General features: G+C 42.1%; 1 protein-coding gene across 3 annotated transcripts in view; it reads right to left on the minus strand.

The window, feature by feature from the left end:
• Positions 1 to 3,278: 3,278 nt before the first annotated feature.
• The window catches only part of SHISAL1 (shisa like 1), a 73,429-nt gene continuing 54,358 nt past the window's right edge, over positions 3,279 to 22,349 (minus strand). For 2 of the 3 annotated variants that reach the window (XM_021535513.3, XM_021535512.2), the window contains exon 5: positions 6,144 to 9,738. In XM_021535513.3, coding sequence (XP_021391188.2) covers position 9,738 — 1 coding nt within the window. In that variant the 3' untranslated portion in view covers positions 6,144 to 9,737. Of the gene's footprint in view, positions 4,201 to 6,143; positions 9,739 to 22,349 lie in introns of those variants that run through there. The other variant, XR_002465836.2, reaches the window with a different exon arrangement.

Below are 22,349 nucleotides of genomic sequence, written 5' to 3' on the forward strand. Positions count from 1 at the left end.
GTCTAGAAAAGGCAATTTGCACATACCAGCTGAGGATTCCACCTTCCAGCTGCTGTGGTGCAAGCAAGGAGCAGTGTCTGCAGCGACTGATGGATGCAGCACAGGAATGTCACAGCTCTGCTTGGGGGATTTTAGCTGTGGAAAGGAAGGTGATGCTTGAAAAGGGTACATCAAATACAGAGGTGACTTAATGACTCCTTTTGAAACTTCCTGATGTAGTGCAAGGGACAGATGTGTATCCATAGTGTGTGGAAGAGAAGAATGGACAAACATATTTAAATTACTGCAATATTGTTTGTTTTTAAACCAGTGTTTGACTGCAAATCCATATGGACTCTTTCTCTGTCATCTTCATCAGAGCACTTGAAAGCTTCATAAAGGTTTCCAGGTTGTTTCCTTGCAATGTCAGACTTGGACATATGCCTCCTTTTAGGGGCCCATACTGGAGTTGGTTTCCTTCCCAGGGGCTGAACTGGGCTGTGGTTTGGATGTGTGCTGCACACAGGGCAGGTAACACAGAGGTGCTGCTGTTATTGCTGAGCAGGGATTACACAGGGCCAGGGCCTTTCCTGCCCCTCAAAGGCCACACTGGGGAGGGGCTGGGGGTGCCTGGGAGTCTGGGAGGAGACACAGCCAGAACAGGGACCCTAGGGATGCTCCAGACCCTGTGACATCATGCTCATATGTAAAGGGGAAGGAAGAAGGAGCAAGGGCGGGGACATTTGGGATGACTTTGTCTTCCCAAGTCACTCTTCCACAGGACACAGCCCTGCTCTCCTGGAGGTGCTGAACACCTGCCTGCCCATGGGAAGCAGGGAATTAACTCCTCATTTTGCTTTGCTTTTGTGTGTGGCTTTTGCTTTCCCTATTCAACTGCCTTTATTCCCACCCATGAGTATCCTGGCTTTTATCCTCCCAGTTCTGTCCCTGATCCCACTGGTGGCAGAGGCTCCATGGTGTTTGGTTGCTGGCTGGGGCTAGACCACAAGAGGACCTGAGATGGTGAGAGCTGAACTGTGCGGCCCAAAGGCTCAGAGAAAGCTTCTGGCGGCCAAAAACCCACACGACCTCCAGTTGTGGTCTGGCATTGGGGTCATAACATGTGTCTGGCACATTCTCGATGACAGATTGATTTCTCAGAACATATTGCCAGGCAGATTTGGAGTGAGTATATTTTAGGTAAAAGAAGAATTCTGAGATGACCATCCAGGGGTGTTCTGTAGCCTGTTTTTCAACAGTTCATTGAAACACAAAGGATAATGAAAAGAAGTGAAAAATTTTGCTGCCTGTATGACATTGTATTTCCTGTTGAGCTAAATGTTTTGGGGAGAAATATTGCAATTGAATTTTAACAGACTCTTTAGCATGTTTTGGTAGGGACTAACTGCTGCTAGCTGAGGCTGCATATGCCTGAGCTCCCACTGCTTTCTGCTGGAGCTGTGGCTGCAGAGACTGGTAGGGGAGGAAATGTTCCTCTGCTTGACAGACAGTTTATAAAAACTGGATAAGTTGCCACTGTTTTAGAAGTCTTCCCCATTGTTTCTCTATCACCATTATAAGAAATCACTTGAGCTCCCTGGGGAGGGGCATCTCCAAGACATTCCTGTAATAACGAGTTCACGGCAAAATTTTGGCTTTGGTTTCACCATAGGCATTTATTTCCTTTGTGTGCTTCAGTTTATGGGAAACAGGGAAGAAAAATTTAGACCATCCATTTTATTCTTTCCTGGGGTTTATTAATCACCAGACAGCAAGCAATACTTCCTGTAGAGTGTGGTTATTATTGCTTTGTTCTTGCTTCTAATATAAATATTTTTGAGATGTCCTCCTAACTGAATATGTTTGCGTTAAATCAGCAGTTCTGTTCTGTTTATTGAAACCAAACTTTTCCTTATTGAGTATTGTTGCAGAATTAATTACCAGCCTGTTGCTGAATTCCTTTCTCTTCCAACGAGGGAGGATTAAAGCAGCAGATGCTGGGAATGCATCAGCCACAGCAGTTTTCATAAAGCTTTCCCCAAGGACTTAAATCTGCTGTTCTGTTATGTATGTGTCTTGACCCAGAGATCAGATGAAGGCATTAGAAGAAACCCCTTGTATTTACACCCAGGAAGTCCCTACTAGGAGGGCCTGACGAGAAGATTGTGCAATGTTGTGCAGGCAGGGCAATTTTCTTGATGTCCCCTCTCTGATACAGTCCATGGCAAGAAATAGCCCAACCTTTTGCTTCATACTCTGTTCTCTGAAAGCCCAGCTGTGATAGCGACCTGCTAAGACCTGGCTGCCACCAACTGTATCCCACCCCACCTCTCTGATCTGTGCCTTGGAGCTACAAAGCACATGGAAACCTTGTTCATTACAGCCCTGTTTGCACATACCCAAGCAGCAGCCTCATACCTCAGCCAGGCTCCTTTCCCAGGCAAAGTCAAACATCCAGAGATCACCTCGGCTCAAAGGGAGCCGCCACTCACCCAGGGCGTGTGAGCACATACCAAAGATGTGTCTGCAAGCCTGAAGAATGCTCTGGCCCAGACCCAGAAAGTTTCAGCCTGCTTGGCTGAGACTCTGGCTCTCCTTGGCTGTGCCATATCCCAGCTCGAGCCGCTGGCCTGGCCATCCCCAAGTCTGTCTAAGTTACATCATTAATTCCTCCAGTGCTGCTGCAGGAAAATGAGCTCCAGCAAGGAATGTGTGTGTCTGCAAAATGCTGCTGGAAGCCTTAGTGCCTACAATCCTATGGTTGATAAGAAAGGAGTTTTCTTAACACCAGTGGTTTTCCCATGGCCTGTTTTCCTGTTGTCTGAACACTGAAGACTGTGAGGGGAAGTTGAAAGTGTGTTCAAGTATTCCCGTTTTATTTCTGTCCTGAATCAGCCTCCTGAAGGGAGGCTGTAGACAGGTGGGGTTGGTCTCTTCCACTGGGCAGCACTGACAGAACAAGAGGACACAGTCTCAAGCTACATCAGGGAAGGTTTAGGTTGGATATTAGGAAAAAAAAATTCACTGAAAGAATAATAAAATACTGGACTTGTCTTCCTAGGGAGGTGGTGGAATCACCATCTCTGGATATGTTTAAAAAAAGACTGGACTTGGCACTTGGTGCTATAGTCTAGCTGTGGTGTTAGGGCATAGGTTGGACTTGATGATCCTAGAGGTCTCTTCCAACCTCACTATTCTGTGATTCTGTGAACAGAACGTTTGTGGTTCCCCTTTTCTTGGTGTATTGCTGAAGGACCCGAGGCACAGGAGCAGGTCCCCAGCAGTCAGAGATGCCTTGGGTGGGCAGAGAGCTCCCTGCATAGACTGGGAGGGGCAGTGCTATAGAAGGTGAAGCTGTTGGTCCTTGCAGAGAAGTCTTTGCATGGCTGGGTCTCAGAGAGGGTGGGAGCACCTCCAGCAGAGCAAAAACATTGCCTGCCATGCTTGGAGTGCTCCTTGTCTATGGGCAGTGTGGGGAGAAGATGTGAAAGGAAGAATGATGAGTGCAGAGCACAAACAGAAGTCACATCCTGTGCCACTGAGCTACAGCCTAGAAACTCCATAAAAATGGGGCTTAAGCAGTGCCTTTTGTTCATGTGGCATTTCTGTGGGTAGTATAACAAAACAAAATCTATGAGACTCACAGTATTGCATGATTTCTTTCTTTAGGGTGTGGGGCTTTAAAGGTTTTTTATTAGCTGGAGATGATTTTTTAAACAAACATCCATGCAGCTAGCAAAGAAAAGAAGAGATTGTGAAATGTCTTTGAGCTCCTCTATCTGCATAATAATAGCAGATCCAGCACAGGGATGCCTTGTCTCCTTGCTAGATAAATTCCCAACTGGCTTTTTCTGGTGGCTGGGGAATAGGAGGTGGACTGTGTGGTTAAAATGATAATGGAGTTTATACAGCAAACCCCAGCTATCACTAACTCTCTGAAGGTGGCATTTCCTACTGTGCTCCCACCCACCCCAGCAGCATTTTGCAACTTAAATTCTTCCAACAGAAACCAGGCATGCTTGGAGAAGGTGGCTTTGCAGGGAACAGTTTGATACTGCACAGTAATAGTAGTAATGATGCAATATTCTTAATTCTCAGGACAGCAAATACTGGAGAGCAGAGGAGGTAGGCCTCATGCTGGGCAGCAAAAACCTTGAGGTAAAATGGAACACAGCTTTTCAGACAGTTTTCAGCTTTTTCAACAGTTTTCAGTAACCCTACCTGAAAAAAAAAAAATTAAGCAGTAACTATAAGGCAGTCAAAACAAATAAAACTCATGTAATTAACAAAAAAATGCCTTAAATTAAATCTCTCTAGCTGGCTAAGGGGAGGATATTCTTAAATGTTACTTAGATCAAGCTTTTTTTGTTTGTGTGTTATCCAAGCCAAGGATTTAAACCCAATTGTCACTGCTAATTCTCACTACAGACAAAGCAGCAGCAGTAGCTATTCATACCTAATGTATTGGTATGCTTCCCCCCCACCCCCCAAATAATGTTTCTTCATTTTCCAAATTAAATTCATTGTTGGTAATAGATTGGGTGAATGACAGGGTTTTGTTTTCTTGGCAGTGAAAATCAAATCTTAGCTCTCTTTTCTATTGTGTGAGCAACCAGCAGATCAATGAAGTCTTTGCTTTCTAGTAAGAATAAACAGTTTAAAGGAACTGGCTGTGATGCTCCTGTTTCTTTTTGACTTAGTGATAATGGCAGTCTGTAAGTCAATATCAGCATTTTAACATCTCCCATGGAAATTCCAGAGGTATTTAATTTGCTCCTTGGTATATAAAAGCTGTTCCTGGTGAGCATAATGTGCTGAATATAACCCTTACTCAGTTACTAGAAGCACATAATAAAAATTGTTGAAACTTGGTGAGGGAGCTGTAACACACCCCATCCATTGATTTATGTCCTTTGTCTCATATATTTAACTGTTTTCACAACTGCAGGTGCAGTTTGAGAAGGGGATTGGGTTGCAATTATTTGTAATTTTACACATTTATGTATTTTTAAAGCTGCTTTTTGTCCTCTTTCTTTCTGCAATACCTTCCATAAACTTTAGCACAATGGAGTGCAATTGTAGTCTCTTAAGAGCTGCAAAACCCCTAAGAATTACTGAAGTGTTGCTTTAATGAAAATGATCCTTTTCTACTTTAGAGCTCATGAGCTTTGTCACAGACACTCCAGAAATTCACTCTGGCACACGAAGTAAGTGACATTACAAAGGATTTCTCATCCTTCCTTTAAAATTTGGCTTTAAAATCTATTTTTGACGGTTTAGGTATATTCCCACAGCACAGCTTCTAGTCTGAGGCTAGTGATCTGATGCTGAAAGGATAATTTCTAATGGGGAAAGGTACCTGCTGTGTATAAATGGCAGGACTTCAGTCAGATATCAAGGATTTGGGATGGGCCAAAGAGGACAGCAAGTGCTGGACAGGAAAACACCTGAGGAAAACTAAAGCTTGGGGGCAGCAGGACAGGGCAAGAACTCTTTCTGTAAAAGGAAATAATCTGTCCCAAGAGGTGATGTTGTGAAAAATGCTCCCTTTTACTAATGGGAGAGTTGAAATTTCAGCTCAGAGCTCTCAGTATTTTGGGAACATTGGCAATGATACCTCCTAAACAAGAGGTGACAAAGAGACTTGAGAGAGTGTTTAGAAAATCTAAAACTTTCTGGGGAAACTGTCCAAATCCTCCAGCCTGGAAGCAAAGAACAAACTAAACTCTGTTTGCCTCGAGTAGTGGGAAGATTGTTTAATTCTTAGCAGTCTCTCTTCAGTGTCCCACACTTCCTTCTTAAATATCTGTTATTAACAACTGCTGGAAATGGTGAAGCAGGCTAAATGGAACATGTATTGATTAATGCAATAGCTTTAGTGGTTTGTTTTTGGTTTTGGTTTTTTTTTTTGGTGGTTTTTTGTGTGTGTGTGGTTTGGCTTCTTAGGGCCTCTTCCCCCCATCTCCAAGTCAATTTTTTGGGTTAAATACACTGTCTTCATTTTACCCTTGTACAGACCATGCAGTTGTGGTACCTGGGGATTTCCTGCACAGGGAAAGGAATCCTTGAATTTTGAAGCTATTGAAATACTCAGAAGCTCAAATCTCTACAGCTATTCCAGACAGCCTTTGAAACACTAAAGCAAGTTTTATTACAGAGATTAGTTTACGTTACACTCATTTATTAAAACCTAAAGACATTTTTATAAAAACTACTGTATATAAAGACAAGAGCAGTGCAATAGCAGTGTAAAACACATTTTTGGTTTGCTTGGCAATCACTTGAGAAAGACAACATGACTCATAATATGAAGTCAGAGAATGCTGCAAAAAAGAGGACAGGATTAGACCAGAAACTAGATTAGCAAATCACTGGACACTGTTGATTTCAAACATCAAGTGTTATGGAAACAGTATTATCATCAATGTATCAATAAAGAGAAATCACTGTAACCCTAGAATTTCTAGTTAGCTTAATTAGCCTAAAATAGTCTGCTGACTATCAAAATAGACTACTGTACTGTATATATATTATCTTCTTAGTAATTTACTACTTTTGTAAAAGGAGGACTAGAAGAAATGCCTGTCTTACAGAAGAGAACTTTTGAGGCTGAGAAAAGGTGTTTCTTCCCAGCAGTGGTTGAGGTTTTGTTTTTGTTGCTTTATTTTTCATACACAGTCACAGGTGGTGGAATAGATCTGACTTTAAAAAATCATTTTGACGTGTTAACTTCACTGCTTCTTCAAGTGGACAGTCATCATACAGAAATTACAGCTGTAGTAAAACCATAAAAAACAGGTGTCTAAAATAGCTGCTACAATATGCTGAATTATACATTAAGAGGCCAGATTATTTTCATTCTGTTTTTTGTAAAATCCATAACCAGGCACAAAAGATGGGTAAATTACAACACCAAGTCTTGCACAAGCTTTATAACTCATCTTTTTATGTCCTACATTATACACAGCAATTACTAAGAAGTTGGACACAGTTCTCAGTGAAACAGAAGAGAGGAAATTATTTGGACAGGGGAAGGGGTTTCTGGAGCAGGAAGGTCACTAATAGCCACTAAGATAGCTGCCATTGTCACATGGGAGGTATAATGTATGCACTTTTGTAAGTCTTAATTTCAGATCCTTTATTTTTCCATAGATATCAGGATGGATATAGAGGAAAATACAATTATTTTAGTCCAGATAATTTCTTTTAGAGAAGGATTCCATTTGAACCAGTCTCTCTGCAGAAATAACTGAAAAATTCACTGCAGTTTATCTGGCCCACCATAATTTTGATCAAGTAAATACAGGGGGATATCAGAGCACAGCTACAGAGGTGGCTGAGGTGTTCAGGTGGCAGTTTTGTAGCCAGTGCTTCTCTCCAGTGTCCCAACACCAAGGAAGAAGGGCTGATAGAAATGATGGTAGGGAAATATCTAGTGCACTATTTCCCTTTAATTTAAGGCCCAACTAGCATTAGTCTTATTCAGAATATTTTATTCTGCTAAAGTAGAGAGTCTATCAGGTGATTATAACAACACAATTGATGAAAAATTGTTCACCAGCTACGACATGGATTTATCCATAAATTAATTGGTAGGCAAAATCAGCCAGAGAGTATCTACCTTATATTTACTGGCCCTGTATAGAGAATAAAATAAAAGGAAACAAACAAACAAAAAGCACATCCATTACAAGGTATACGTGTACTAGAAGTAAAGCATAAAACTGCTCATTAATAACGCACAATTCCCAAAGGGAAAAAAACCCTTACAAAATACAGTAAGTCACACAAACCAGTATCTAATACAAATTCCTTTATGAACATAAGCTCTTTCCAAAGCTCTCTGTGGCGGTCATCACCTCACAATGAAAGTAGGTGCTGGGAGAAGGTGAAAGGACCAAGAAGTTACTGCAGGGTGCACTGGTTACTGTGGATACTTTTTTGGGTGTCTGCAGGGGTTATAGATCTTGGAGCCAACGAGGAAGTGTGGATGTTGGCATGGATGGCATCACCTCCAGCTACTCGCTTTGCTTTGCTTTGCTTTCCTTTCCTTGGAGTGTTCTTAATGTGTAAGAGAGGTGTAACACCCCAGGTGCACTGTGGCAGCTCCCTTAGGAGCTTAGCTCCCCCTCTACAAGCTGGGGGGTGTGCAGGAGCTTCTGTGAGTGAGAGTGGGCTGTCCAAGCTGTCCTGGGACAGGATGGAGTTTAATGGCTGCAGGGTGGCACTCCCACCTGTGAATTTGTTCTTTTAGGCACTGCCTGCCCTTACTCAGTGATACCCGGCATGTTTAGTTGGTTTACAGAGGAAAGGGGCACGTGCTTGCTGGCATTCTACTCACACTGGGCTTTATTTGAAGACTGGGCTTCCACTCCTGTGGTTTCCAGCCTTGTTGGGTCCTCCAACACTGTTTACTCCATGGTTTTAGTCATGTACCATCCTGGACTCCAGGATGTTGAGTTAGCTGTGAACTAACTTAAATCAGTGAGAAGAGTGTCCCCTCTGAGTTCAACAGAAGACTGAACTTCATTCAGCCAAGGAAGTACAAAAGGAACACTTGATTATTCATTAACAAGGTGTTGTGGTTACAGGGTAAATGCAAGGTTATTTTAAAATTACTGAAGTTTGCAGGACAAAATATTAGACATGAAGGATTAAACTGGCATTACCCTGGCTTTGTGTTATGATTTCCAGATGAACGCCTCTGTTTGCTTGTCATTGCCAGGTTCTCCATGCAAATATCTTAAAACTGAATTTCACAGGATTTGCTCACGTAATTGGTACTGTATGATTTTAAGATAACCCTGTCCTGTGAAAAGTTAAGTCAATCTATTGCAACCCAGTGATCAAGTGCTCCACATGCCTCTGTGGCAAAGTCATTGCCTTTTTGGCTTACAAAGGGATTCTGCTGAGACTTGTGTGGGGTAAACTCTGCAGCCAGGCAGTGGCTGAGGAATTGGACTATTGCCTTGGAAAGCAGGGACAGTGGTATTATTGCTTTTGAAATATAGTTTGTTGGGTTTTTTTCAGTTTTGCTTTCATCTTCAAGGAGTATGGGGGTGGAATGGTTTTGCATCCTAATAAAGTTGCCTTCTTCAAGAACCTGAATTTAAGATGGGCTTGGACGTCTTAGCAGAGTCATTGCCAGTGCTCTAAAAATGTGCATTATGGTTAAAGTTACCCTGCAGTCTGACTCAATGAAAGGGCTCTGCTTACCTTTGCAATGCATAGGACACTATGGTTAACAGTGATGTGGATTGCCAGCATCTACCCTATTGTGACAAAATGTTCACCAGAGAACTTTGGAAAAACTCACATTCAGGATTCTGACACTTAGGCTGAGATTAGGCTCAAGTGGCAATTGATGGATGGGGAGGCAAAGAAAAGTTATCTACCAAAGGTTTGTCTTGTGGTCGTTTTCCACCTTTGTGTGGATTTGCCAGAGCAACGTAATTTTCCTACTGAGCATTTTCACAAATAGGATGCTTCCTTTCAGAGATAATAGTGTCAGTCTAGCATTAAAATATTGCTTACAGACTACTTTCTCCTGGAGACTCTTTCTATATCATTTGCCTGTAGAAGTTGTTTGAATGGTGTCTGTCTTCAGGTGACTTGCTCAATTTTCCTCTTGTAGTAGTCTTTCTCTCTCCTGCTTATCCATAATTTTTTCAGCTCTTGTAATTTAGTTCATTTCCTTGAAAGCTGCTCCTTGAAGTCTGGTCTTACCTCTCCCATCTTGAGGCACATCAATATAATTTTCTGGAAGACATAAAGCACAAATGGTTTCCATAATGTTTTAGGAGTACCCAACACCAAAGTATTTCCTGTAAAGAAAAACCTATAGTATTCTCAGTTGCAGATTTAGCTTGTGGAGGCAAGAAAGAGGAAGAAAAAGCATAAGGAAGAAAGAGGAGGTCTTAAGAGGCCTCTACCTTCCCTAGTTAGGTGTGGTCTGGTATGATCTGTGTGTGCTATGGATGGCTGCATTCTCCTTCTTTTGTTTGATTCTGCAGCCAGAGTGGGAGGCTAAGCTGGTTTCTCCCTATTCATATTAAACTGGTCCTGACTGCTTACTCTGACCCCTGTTCCTTTCCTATGATGAGAACATGTGCTTCTATTTCCACACATACACGTGGGTAAATAATATATTTATGTGCTTTCCTTACACAAGTGTTCTAAGTATTACGAAGCTTTTTGCTTGCAGCACTTTCTGGGCATTACAGCTGCTTTAAATCTTGTGCAGAGTGTGCACCTGGCTGTGGGATCCATCCACATACAACTCTGGCAAGGTACAGGAGGTCCAGCTAGGGAATGTTTTGAGGCAGACTAAGATCACTAATCATAGTAACAAATTAAAGAAATACATCTCTTTGCTCAAGCAGGTAACAAGTGCAAGATGCTGGGCTCTGCAAGGTTGGGTATGCAGCCACCTGAGACACAGCACAACAGTGTTACCTTAATTCAGATTGAGGCATTTTTCAGTGCTGTCAGCCAGGGTGGACCTCGAGACAGAAATAAGAGATTTTCTTACAACTCTGAGGATTTAAGCCTTCACCCAAAACGCACTCACATGAGACCTGCCAAGGTCTGCCAGCTAATTCCTTTCTAATAATCAATTAAACAGCCTTATTCATGTTAGAAATACAAAAAAAAAAAAAAAAAAAAAAAAAAAAAAAAAAAAAAAGTTTTGTTCTGTCATTGTCCTTTTTTGATACAGGTAGAAATGCATATTAACACAATATGCAAACTTGCCTCTTGTAAGGCTGCACACAGATGAAGTTTAAAATCAGTTGTTCATATCCAGAAGAGAGTCTCAGGAGACTTAGCTATAACTAATTAAAAAAACACCTGGGGAGAAAGAAACTGCAGACTATGAGCACATATCATGGTTTGCAGGCACCTCTGTCCTTCCAGCACCTTGAGTTGTTTCATCTCACTCTTTTGTAGATTGCCACGTCTGCTTCCCGTCCTGTGAAACACTTTACTAATCTGCTATCTACATAATTTAAATCACTAGACTGTTTGACAGCATACAGTTTGTTTTATTTAATCTTTGCTTTTAAATAAATGTTTAGAGATGAAGCAGATAGAGCAGGCATTTGTGTGTCCCAGGACAGAGTGCAATTTTGAACATGTCAGATCTATCGACCAGTTACTTTTTTCCTCTGCCTGAGTTGTCCTCAAGTTGCTGCTGGCCAGGTCCTTCTTCAGGTTAAGGTAAAATCAAAGAGTGTCACCAAAGTGAGAGTTACTAGAGTTCCTGGACCCAAAGACCATAGCAAAGTTCACGAATATTTGTCTGCAGCACAGAAGCTAAAATACCACTGCTGTGAGTAGCTTGGATTTGAGTAGCTTTGCATTTTCCAAGCTGGATGAGTCTGAGCCAAATCCACAGCTTCTTCCTGAAACCAAAGCCTGACAGAACAGCTGCTAGGCTAAAAGGTCCTCTTCCCCTACAAAAAATGAAGTGGGTGGATGATTGATTGATTGACTGACTGGGGGCTGGACCAGTAAGGTTGAGTGAGAGGTACTGCTCACACCATTTTGCAGTAGCAGGATCCCATTAAAATACCTGCATTTTCCTGATGCAGAGAGGTGAATGCTAATTTCCATGTGCAAGAAGTGTTATATTCCAGTCCCACAACACAGCGTGCTTGGCAGCAGAAACCCTGTGTTTGTCACTTCTGGTCACTTCTGCAGGGTTTTAATGCACAAAGAGCTGCAGCCTGTGCTCTGGAGGTGGCTCAGGTTGCTCCTTTTCCCTGGTGGAGGTTATTATCACTGTACAGCACCCCAGGCTGCCCTTGCTGCTCACTGAACAGCACCAAGACAAACCACATCAGCAGCGGGGAACTTCAGATACTGGGAAGAAATTCTTTACCATGTGTGGCCAGCACATTCTTCTCTCTCTCTCAGGATTTTTTCGTAGAGGAGGACAGAGAGAAGAAAGAAAACAATTTCTATTTCTGCTCCTTGTTTTTCCCATGTGGAATGTGTTTGGAGAATTGTTTACCTGGGGTGATTGCTTGATTGGATTCAGGTGGGGATTGTTTGAGCCTGATGGCCAATCCAACCCACCTGGGGCTGGACTCTAGAGAGGGTCACAAGTTGTGAGGTAGATATGGTAGTTAGAAAAAGTAGGTTTGTAGTTTTAGTATCTCCTTTAAATAGTATATTAATGTATTATAGTATAGTTATAATAAAGAAATCATTCAGCCTTCTGAATTGAGTCAGATATCAGCATTTCTTCCCACTGGGTTCACCTGCATTTACAATAACCATGAGGGTGCTGAGGCCCTGGCACAGGTTTCCCAGAGCAGCTGCAGCTGCCCCATCCCTGGAAGTGTCCAAGGCCAGGCTGGACAGGGCTTGGAGCAGCCTGGGATAGTGGAAGGTGTCCCTGCCCATGCAGGGGGTGGAACTGGATAAGCTCCAACCCAAATCATTCTGTGATACTGTGATTTTTCACTGCCTGACAAGGCAGCAGCCAGCTCCTCATTATGAGGCCTCTGGTTAAGTTGGTGTTGACATAAAACACCACATTCCTTTCAGGACTCACACACACCCTGCATCCATGACTTACACAAGCTGTGGCTCACAGTTCACAGAAAAGCAACCAGGCTCTGCAGCTGTTCAGGTTTGACTCTGGCATAAAATGGCACTACACTGTGATCTGCATCTGCCTTCCAGCCTGCCCAGTGGGACTGGGAGGAAAGTTTTGTTCTCTCTGGTCACAGGCAGAGCTGGGATGCCAGGCTAACAAACAGCTTTCTGCAACAAGAAGCCCTTGGTGGCTACAGGAAACAGGAATGTGCCCTTCTTGCCCAGAAATGGAAGGACGAGGGAGGACAAAGCACAATGCACAAGACTTCATAAAAGCCTCAGATTGAAAGGGAGGATGAGAAATTAATTGCAGGACAAGCACTAAATGAAAAGCCATTCAGTTGTCTAAATATATTTCAAACCAGAAAGAAATAGAATATAATCTAATCCCTCTGCCTGTGGAGTCTGCCAAAGAGCAGGGAAATAAATTTCACCATTTGACATCTGTAGACTCCTATGGCCACGTTATACAGAGCATGCACCATAATATCCAAAATATATACTGAAAGGTTGTTTGGGTTACCAACACTAATTCTTGAAAGTTACAAAATTCCAGAATGAATGCTGCTTGTTCAATCTCAATTTGGCCATCTTGTTTGCATGAAAGAAGTGGAAAGTCTCAGACTTTTTAGATTGATCTCCTCATATATAAATTTTTTTTTTTTTTTTTGGAGAACATCAAAATAGCTGAATGATTCAGGTTTTTCCAATGCAGAAGAAAGTTCAACAAAAATAAAAATTTACTTTTGGTTGGCTCAATACCAAAGAGATTGAATGTTCAGGATCTTTTGAACTGACAGAGAACAACTCGGCATTAAGCAGTGGTCCTGGGTGTTACCATCTTGCCACAAAGGAGCATTGGATTTGCCCCTATTTTAATCCCCAGGCTGAATTATCTCACTTTTGATGGGTCACAAATTCTCCTCTGGTCTAGCTGTGAAAGGCATCCCAGCACCTGCATGAGGTTCAGACGGGAGGAGGACCTTAAGTGGTGGCAAATCAATTTTGTCACAGCCACTGCTAAAAATGACCACCATCACTGACAGCCTCTGCTAATATTTCTAAATAATAACTGGCTCAGGGAAGATAGAATTCTAGTGCTTAAGAGTTTACACAAAAGTCAAGCACTGGAAATGTTCAGCTTGAAAAACAGCCTGAAATTTCAACTCAAGTACTCTCCCTACCGTAGCTGACAATTCTGCAAAAATTGAGAGAAATGTCAAAATATGTTTGAAAGCAAATACCTCAGGATGGTATTAAGGTTTAAATAGAATAAATGTGCAATACATGCCTGATTCATCAGAGTTAAATGATGTTGCCTTGCAGGTGGGAAGAAAACATTTGGATTATTTAGATTTCCTTTGCATTATGCTTACAAGGAGTTAACATCAGCACACTGTGAGCTCGGACACAAGGTGTGAGTGTCACCTGTCAAGCTCTTCTCCCTTCCACCTAGGAAATGCAGGTGGCAACCAGGCATGTGCTTATTTCCACTGCTCTCTCCCAGCTGAATCGCTTGTCTGTGTAATGGGAGCTAATTACCACCTAAGGGTATCATGTGTTAAAAAGGTGATTGCTGTCACCTGTCTCAGACACCCCAGAGTGTTTACAATGGATTACTAGTAAAAAACCACCTTGTGAAGCAGCTTTAAAGACGTTCCCATCTGAATAGTTTGTTATGAGTGCTGGTAAGTCTGCTTTTTAAATTGCTCATCGCTATTATTATCGTGAGATATTTAATTACTAAACAATCATCACATCTAACAATTATATAATTTAACATGTACTAGCTATACAGGTGCAGTTCTAGCAAGGTACAAGGGCTTCATGTGTGGGAATCCAGGGCTTCCCTCTGGCTGCTCTGGCAGGTCTGGGACCCTGGCAGGGGTCAGGAACACCCCTGGACAGAGCCCCCAGAGACACTGTCTGTGATCTCTGGCCATGGAAAAGAGTTTTCAATCTTACAGCATGAATTACCAGCTCTGAGTGTTTGATATGAGTAATAATTAAGTGTGGCATGGGTGCAAAAGTAAAATTTTAGGATTCTAGATAAGGGGTTCAAAGGGGACAAGATGGAGGAAATTGGGTGTGCCTTGTCCTTTTTCTCCTTCTTCATGCCCTCCATGTGTCACTGTGGTGTTGGCATTTTTCTGTTGGTTCAGGCTGGGGACACACTGTCCAACGTAGGTGACAGATATTGGCATGTTATTGTAAATGCAGCCCAGGGAGTTTCTGGTATTTAATGTTTGTAACATCCCACTGAGGGCAGAGCCCCACACGGTGCCCTGCAGGACAGAGCTGCGGCAGGGCAGCAGAACATGTTAGAGATAAACAGAATAAACAACCTTGGAACCAGCACAGACCAATTATGGCTTCTGCTTTGGCAGTGGGGCTGACAGACAGAGACTTTCTGCAATCTCAGAATCATCAATATCCAAGATTCCAACATTCATGTACCTAGGGTATTTATTTTTTCTCAGGGCCTACTAAACTTAATTTTCCTTTTAACCCTAAATCCCCATGATTTTAAAACCCTTTTACTATCAACACCGGTAGGCTTACTGGTTTGGACTTGTGTCTAGGGCAGTGCTGTAATCTGGAAGACAAATTGCAACCAGTCAGGAACTGGTTTTGGTAGAGCGCTATGGTCACACTACCAAAGATCTGGCTGCTCTTTTAGGACGTGAGGCTCAGGATCTGCTGGGATCCAAGGCCTGCCCTACAAATATCCATTTGCAGGAGGAGGTTTGGCACTTGCAGTGAGGCTGGAGAGCTGCAGCAGGCGAAGACTGGCCTCGTCCAGCTCCTTCCCCTGAACTGCGGCTGTTAGAACAGCAGCTGGCTTAACTTCTGTTATTAATACAGCTGCCTGGCCAGCAGAGCAAAGCTAAGAGGGAGAACTGGTTTCCTGTAGAGTCTCTGGAATATCTATAATTGTACAAATTAAATACATCTTTTGTCCCATCAGCTGGGTTGGGTGGGAGAGGAATGAAACCACACAGGATCCGATTTTCTCTATTTTTTTTACTAATGGCCGTATTTTACAATACTCACTTGCAAAGAGCAGTGATGTGAAACCAGTTGGGTTGCTAACATAAATAAATATTACTTACTGTAAATAATGGTTTCTGAAATAATCCTATGCTTCTGTAAATCAAGTGTTTTTTGATTAGTAGTAGTGTTTTTCATTTGGTAGTTCCTGAATTGGTTGATACTCCTGAACACTGTTCTGGAAAGTAAAAACATCCAGGAGAATTTCTGAGGTTTGTTTTTATTTTAAATGGAAATATGAAGCATTCAGAGTTTGATTTACAAGTTTTGAATGGAGGAACAGATGAAGGTTTGAGCACATAAACTGAAAGATGATCACTGAAAAGCTGTGGTTTTGCTCACTGAAGAGCTGCAGTCTGACTCTTCATGATCTGAAATGTTTTCTCCCTCCTCTTAAGGTTATTTCAGAAAGATACTCAAAATGCCCCAGGCCTTCCTAAGTGTCTTAAAAGAGTGGATGGCCATTACATGTAAAACTGAAAATTAGTTGGACTTACTAATTTTCCAGATATTTATGAAACTCTTGTGTCACTACCAGGCTGTCCGAAACAGATGTGTGGCTTGAGGCTGAAATTCATCTGGTTGATGGTTGATTAATTTTCTTGCTAATATGTGGCAGTCCTTAAGCAGCCAATACACCTGAACCAAAATTTCTTTGTATGATAAAAAAAAAACAAAAACAAAAACCCAACCCTGCTTTTGCTAAGTAAACAGTTTGAGCTGCTTTCAAGTTTTTTCAAGACCCCAAGGCACCATAATGCCAAGCTGAATGTGGGCATAATGTGAGAAACTCCAGACTTATTATGTCACTTGAGACTGTGCTCATTTTCACATCTTTTTAATGTAACTGGAGTGACCAAATAGCTTTAATTGCACCCCTGTCATAAAAGAAGATATTTAAAAACAGAGGAGCTATTGCTAGAGACAAGAGAGTATTTTTTTGTCTGCTGATTTAAGGTCCATGAGTGTTGCTTTGGAAAGGAGACTTACTGCTGTGTGTAGTGTAATTTAATGGCATAGATACTCCGATGGGTTTAACCCCACCTAACTGCAGACATCAGAATGGTAAAATGGGGTAATTACTAGAGAGTCACCTCGAGGTCCTTTATTATCAATAGAAAGCAACTCTGCAGAGCTACTCTATTCCTCCTCAGACAGGCTCCAAAAGAAACTGATGGTGCAGGAACCTTAGAGTCCCAAACCTAACTTAGGAAATGAGCAGCCCCACTGGCCCCAAAAACTGAATTATAAAAATGTGCAGCAGTGGCACAGATTTCTCTTAATGCCATCTTCACCCTACACTGCCACATGCAAATATACAAATGTGCAGCTCTGATTTACAATCCAGTACCACTGATGGAAGGGTTTCTGCAGTCTTTGTGTTCTGCTCAGAAAACTTCTTCCCTCAAGTTTATTCATGACCAGATTTGATGAACGCATATAACAAACACCCTGAAATATTCTGATGGAAAACCCAAGGCCTGGTGGTATTTCCTCAAACACAGCTACCTCTGGAAAGAGAAGCAGATTCTTATCCCACATCTGCATGGGGGATTTTTTTCCCCCTGCTGTCTCACAAACTCAGTAGCAGGAAAGGTGAATCTCTGAGGCTCATGATATGCCAAGAGATGCTGCGTGTTCCTGTGGGTGGGGTAAGAGATGGGCATCTCTGGAGCAGGGCTTGCTCCTCAATTTGTCCTTGGTACTGCTGTAAAAGCTCTTTAAAAAAAAAATCTGTGAACTTGAATTATTTCTGCATCAGTGCTAAGGACCAAGCTATCTCTGATTTCAGCTCATCCCAATTTCCCAAAAGCTGATGTCACCAGCTTTCAAAATCTGTTCCTAGAGAGTGGCTCTGATATCCCTCAGACACTCAAATATTCTCCATGTGTGCTGAGCTCTTGTACAGGAGTGCCAAACCATTCTTCTTAGATCCAGGAGAGCACAGTGGAAAGTACAGGAGGCTTTACAAGAGTGTGCCCTTGTGTGTTGAAATTCAGGTACATGATAAGAGAAAAAAGCCTCCTTTTGTGCTGACAATTTGAATTTAACAGATCCTCTAGAAATTGAAAGTGAGGTTTAAAAAAAAAAAAGGCAGTAAAACTTGGCATGTGATTTATGATATGGCTTATTAGGACACTGCTTTTCTCTGCTTACAGTCTCCTGATGCACTGAAAATACTGACAGGGATTTTTAAAAACCTACAAACATTAAAACTTTGGTTTACCGGTATTGCTTGATTCAGAAAGAAGAGCACTTATAGACAAGTCTGGTAACTTTTAAAATTTTTAATCTATTTATTTTATAAATGAAAGACAATTTAAAAGGCTGTCTGTGCAAGCTATACTCAGTATAATTCACAGTATCTTTACTTATGGGGATGGTTAATTCGAAGTTTTGCAACAGGTTTTGCAAGTTACAGCTAAGGGTAAATGCAATTCAGTTATACAGAACAATGTGGTTTGTACCTTTGCATTAATTGAACAGAAACATTAGTGAGTAAAGGAGAAATGTGGCCAGATGTAAGGAATGCATGTGTTTATTTATGTATATATTTATCTGGCCCACAATCCCTGTATATAATCTCTGACATTTTTTATATAGGTGTAGCTTTGTTTCTGCGTAAAATTAAAGAATAATCTACTGAGCTAAATGACAGTTCAGGCCAGCCTACATCAGGTGAATATCCTGCTCTTTTTGCCCTAACATCTTGCCATCAGCAAAATTCAGTCTCTTAAAATTGCTGCCTAGCATGTCCTGATGTCCAGCTGAGGCTAAAACCCAACCACTTGCATGGAAATTGAACTGCTGAAACATGCTGCAAGGGAAAAGGGGTCAGCCAAACAATAGATTGGAATATTCTGGTACCATTTGCAGAGCTTTGAGGAGCTGACTTCTTCTGAGGCTCACAGAAGCCAAGAAAACTGAAAGCCACTGAGATTTCAGAGGACTTTTGTTAATGCAGGACAAGAGTTTGTCCAGATTCTGTTTGAAAGAATGTGGCAGTGCTGGTTTAGAAAGCAGATTAAATGAGAATATTGCTTGAACTGGATCCCAGCTGGATCACCAAGAAATCCTCTGCTGGGAGGGTGAGTGCTGCAGGGACAGGAGGCAGAGCAGGGGAGGAGGAGGAAGGTGCCCAATTCCTGTGCTGGCCTCCAACAGCCAGGGAGCCCCTGTGGCTGCTGGAATTGCTCCTCTGCACTTCATTTGGCTCAGGCAGCTGCCCCTCCTTTCTTTCTTCCATTTCCATTTCTCCTGAGCATGAAAAATCTTCTGAGACAAGATGCATGTGCTGTTTCCCTCTGCCTTTGCCAGAGGCTCAAATTGCTCCAGCTGCACAACCATGTATTTAGGAGGGAGGAATCTGTTTCAGCACTTGAGTTTTGAGCACCAAACCTGTGGTTTAGCCCAGAGCTGCATATTTAGTCCAAGTTAAATTAGCTTTTTTTATTTACTTCCGTACAATGCAGGAGATTCTGTCATTTCTGGAAATAAAATGCCTATTAATGACATGTGAGAAAAAAGTATTTTTTGAAATAGTTATTACTTGTGCCAAGAGCTTTATTTTCTGCTCTCACTTTTCAGTGTTAAGGGGGCTAGTCTTCTGAGTCACAGCTCAAGAGAAAATATGTAGTAATTGCTGTGTTGAGAGCTTTCATTGTAAGATTAAACCAGTTGTGTTTCCTGCAACTGTTCTTTCTGTGTATATTTTTCTTTTCACAACTGAATTTGTGTGGCTTTTCTAGCACCAGGAAAATTTAAATTATTTACTTTAAAATAAGTTTCTGAAGATACTTCAAAGAACAACACAGACCTGCTTTTTAACATTAACAAATGTATCATCAGCTCAAATCATTAGCAGTAAAGCCTGTGAAATTTAATTTGGTTCCTTTTTGGCTTCCTGTTGTAGATCTAGGATATGTTTCCTTGCACATAATCATCCAAGCAATAACTTTTAACTTCGTTTCTTTGGAGTTAGGAGCAGAAGGGCAACACCCACAACACCATCATTGCTTACAGCCCTACACACTGGAAGTGATGTTAGAGAGGCAATTTTATGCAGAAATGCTTCTTCCCTCTTTCCTCCCCGCCTTTCCCATGTAAAAAAGTGATAGGAGAAATTGAGGTGTGCTGTGATGTGGAAAGAGAAGAGACAAGGACCCCAGGCAATTTTAGCAGAGTGTGAAAGGCAAGAAAACAATTTTTCTTCTATGGTTATCTGAGCTGTATGGCTGGTTTTACACAGAAGCATGTTTTGACACCAGCACTGGAACTGTGGTTTATTATTTTTAAATTGTCTTGCAGCTGCATCTAGATATGGGTGTGCTGGGGCATCAAATGTCCTTTGGCTGCAGCAGGAACTTTCTCATCAGTGGCTGGCTATGATCCCTGCAGATTTCTTGAGTCACAGAGAAAGAAAACAGTGCTTAGTGTGTGTCACAGGACTGAGGAATTCCGCTTGGTATGGCGTGGTTTGAATGATAATTTACAAAGCATGGCAATTTTTTGTTGTGTACCATTATGACTGCCAGCTGGTGGTTTATTCTCCTTTTGTTCTAGGTTACTTTTTATTATATGCGCCCCCCCCCTTTTTTTTTCCCCCTCTTCTGTGCACATTTCATATTGTGGATCTATTGTACGCTCATTTTTTAATGACAGAAATTTAAACTTTTAGAGCTAACCTGTGATAGCTGTAGCTACCATATGTGCACCTTAATATTAGAGGAGAAGCAGAAAGGCTGTAAGAATTCAGGAGGATTAATTCCACAGCAGCTTTTACATGCATACACTGGAACGGAGCCCATTGCTGGCTGCTCTCGTGTCCACTTTAATCTCACAGCACTTCCACGTGAAAAGTTGGGAGCCTGTTACATGCAAAAATATTTTTCATCTCTTTAGTGAAAAGAGGTTCTCTGGTTCTCTGAGCCCACAGAACCTGAGAGATGAGGAAGGACTGGGCAGGTGGTGCTGGGATGAGGCTTTGCCCAGAGATTCCCATTCTCTGGAGTGATTATGCAATCCCTGCACAGTCCCACTGGCATCAGCAGCTATTATGCAGCAGCTGCACAATCAGGCATTTATTGGAAGAGGTAGGGAAGGAAGAAGGGCCACATTTGTCCCCTGAAGTCCTGAATGACAGAGGGTGATGCAACTGGAGAAAAGCATCCAGTGGGCTTTGATGTGCAGCTGTTGATTTGTGTTTTCTGACTGTTCAGTGAGCATGATGAGCTTGCCATGCTGGGAAAATGTGATGCTTGGGTCATGCCAACCCCCCTGCAACTCCAGGCTGGGCAGAGGGGCTGGAAAGCTGGGAAAGGCCCTGGGGGACCTTGTTGCTCTTTAACACTATGACTGAAAACAGGTGGGGTTCCATTTCTTCTCCCAGGATAAGAAGAAGCAGCCTCAAGTGGCATCAGGGGAGGTTTAGGTTGGACATTAGGAGAAATTTCTTCACTGAAAGAGCTGTCAAGCACTGGCAGAGGCCGTCCAGGGCAGTGGTGAAGTCTCCATCCCTTCATGGAGGGGTTTCAAAGCTGTGTGGATGTGGCACTTGGGGATGTGGGTTGACAGTGCTGGTGGAATGGTTGGACTCAATGACCTTAAGGGTCTTTTCCAGCCTAATGATTCTAAGAAAACTGATGTTGGTGTGAATCTTCTGGGAGTGCAGCCTCACCCATTCTCCAGAAAAATGAGATTTTGGAAGGGTTTTGTTTTTTTAGGGTCCTCAATTTGGCCAGCTGTGCAGACCTAGCTTCCCATTCTTCCCACTGTTGCTTATGTTCCACAAGCTCCCTTGCCAATTTTGAAATCACAAGTAATGGGTGTTCTGCTGCAGCTCAAGACATTTCCTTGATCAACTGCCAACGTTAAAAGAAATGCACATTTGGAGGAGATTAATCCCACTGGCAAATTTCAGCTGGATAAACGACTTCTATAAACTCATCTTCCACCATAATGTCAAAAAAATTAATCAAGCCAGAATTCCAAGCAATTTCATCCATCTTAAGATAGGTGGAATGAATAACCCTCTGGAAATGCCTCTTTCAATGTGTTAGTGAGGATAACTAGTAGATAAAGACTTTTAGATAGCTAAATTGAGTTTAATCCTGCTCTTTATCACCAGTAAAGATTTGTATAATTAGATCTTCCAGGTATTGGATATTTTTCTGTCTTTGTACAGTCCTCTGCTCTCTGAAATCTCCTGGCCGTGAAGAATTTACAGACCGAGCTCAAATTGCCTTTTAATGTTCTTTTAGCCTCAAGCTTATTAAACTTCTTAGTCTGACAAACTTCCCAGAAGTCAGATAAGTTCTGTAGCTCTTCCTGAATGTTTTCCCATCTGTCATTTGGGTTTTTCCTGCTGCAGGCTCTGGGGAAGGTGGTGTTTCCCTCTAGCAATCTCACACTGTTTGTGAGACAACACTTCTGTACTTCTAATTGACATCTCCTCTCCGTGAGCTCCAGAATTTCAAGTTTGCTTGTTTAGCCATCCAATTGCGTGGGGAACTGATGGTGGGGAGTTACCTGTTGTATCACTGGGTATTTCAAATCGTTCTAGGATATTCTCTATCTGCAACAGAGCACTGGGGAGGGAGCTGTACTGGGTTTGCTCCAGGACACTCCCCAAAGCATTACAAATTTTTACACAAATTAGAACAATGGCAGAATTGCCAAATATTTTCAGTGTGGCCCTCAGTACCCAGATAATTTTC

This window comes from Lonchura striata, chromosome 5 (assembly GCF_046129695.1).
Source record: "Lonchura striata isolate bLonStr1 chromosome 5, bLonStr1.mat, whole genome shotgun sequence".
Classification (NCBI taxonomy): Eukaryota; Metazoa; Chordata; class Aves; order Passeriformes; family Estrildidae; genus Lonchura; species Lonchura striata.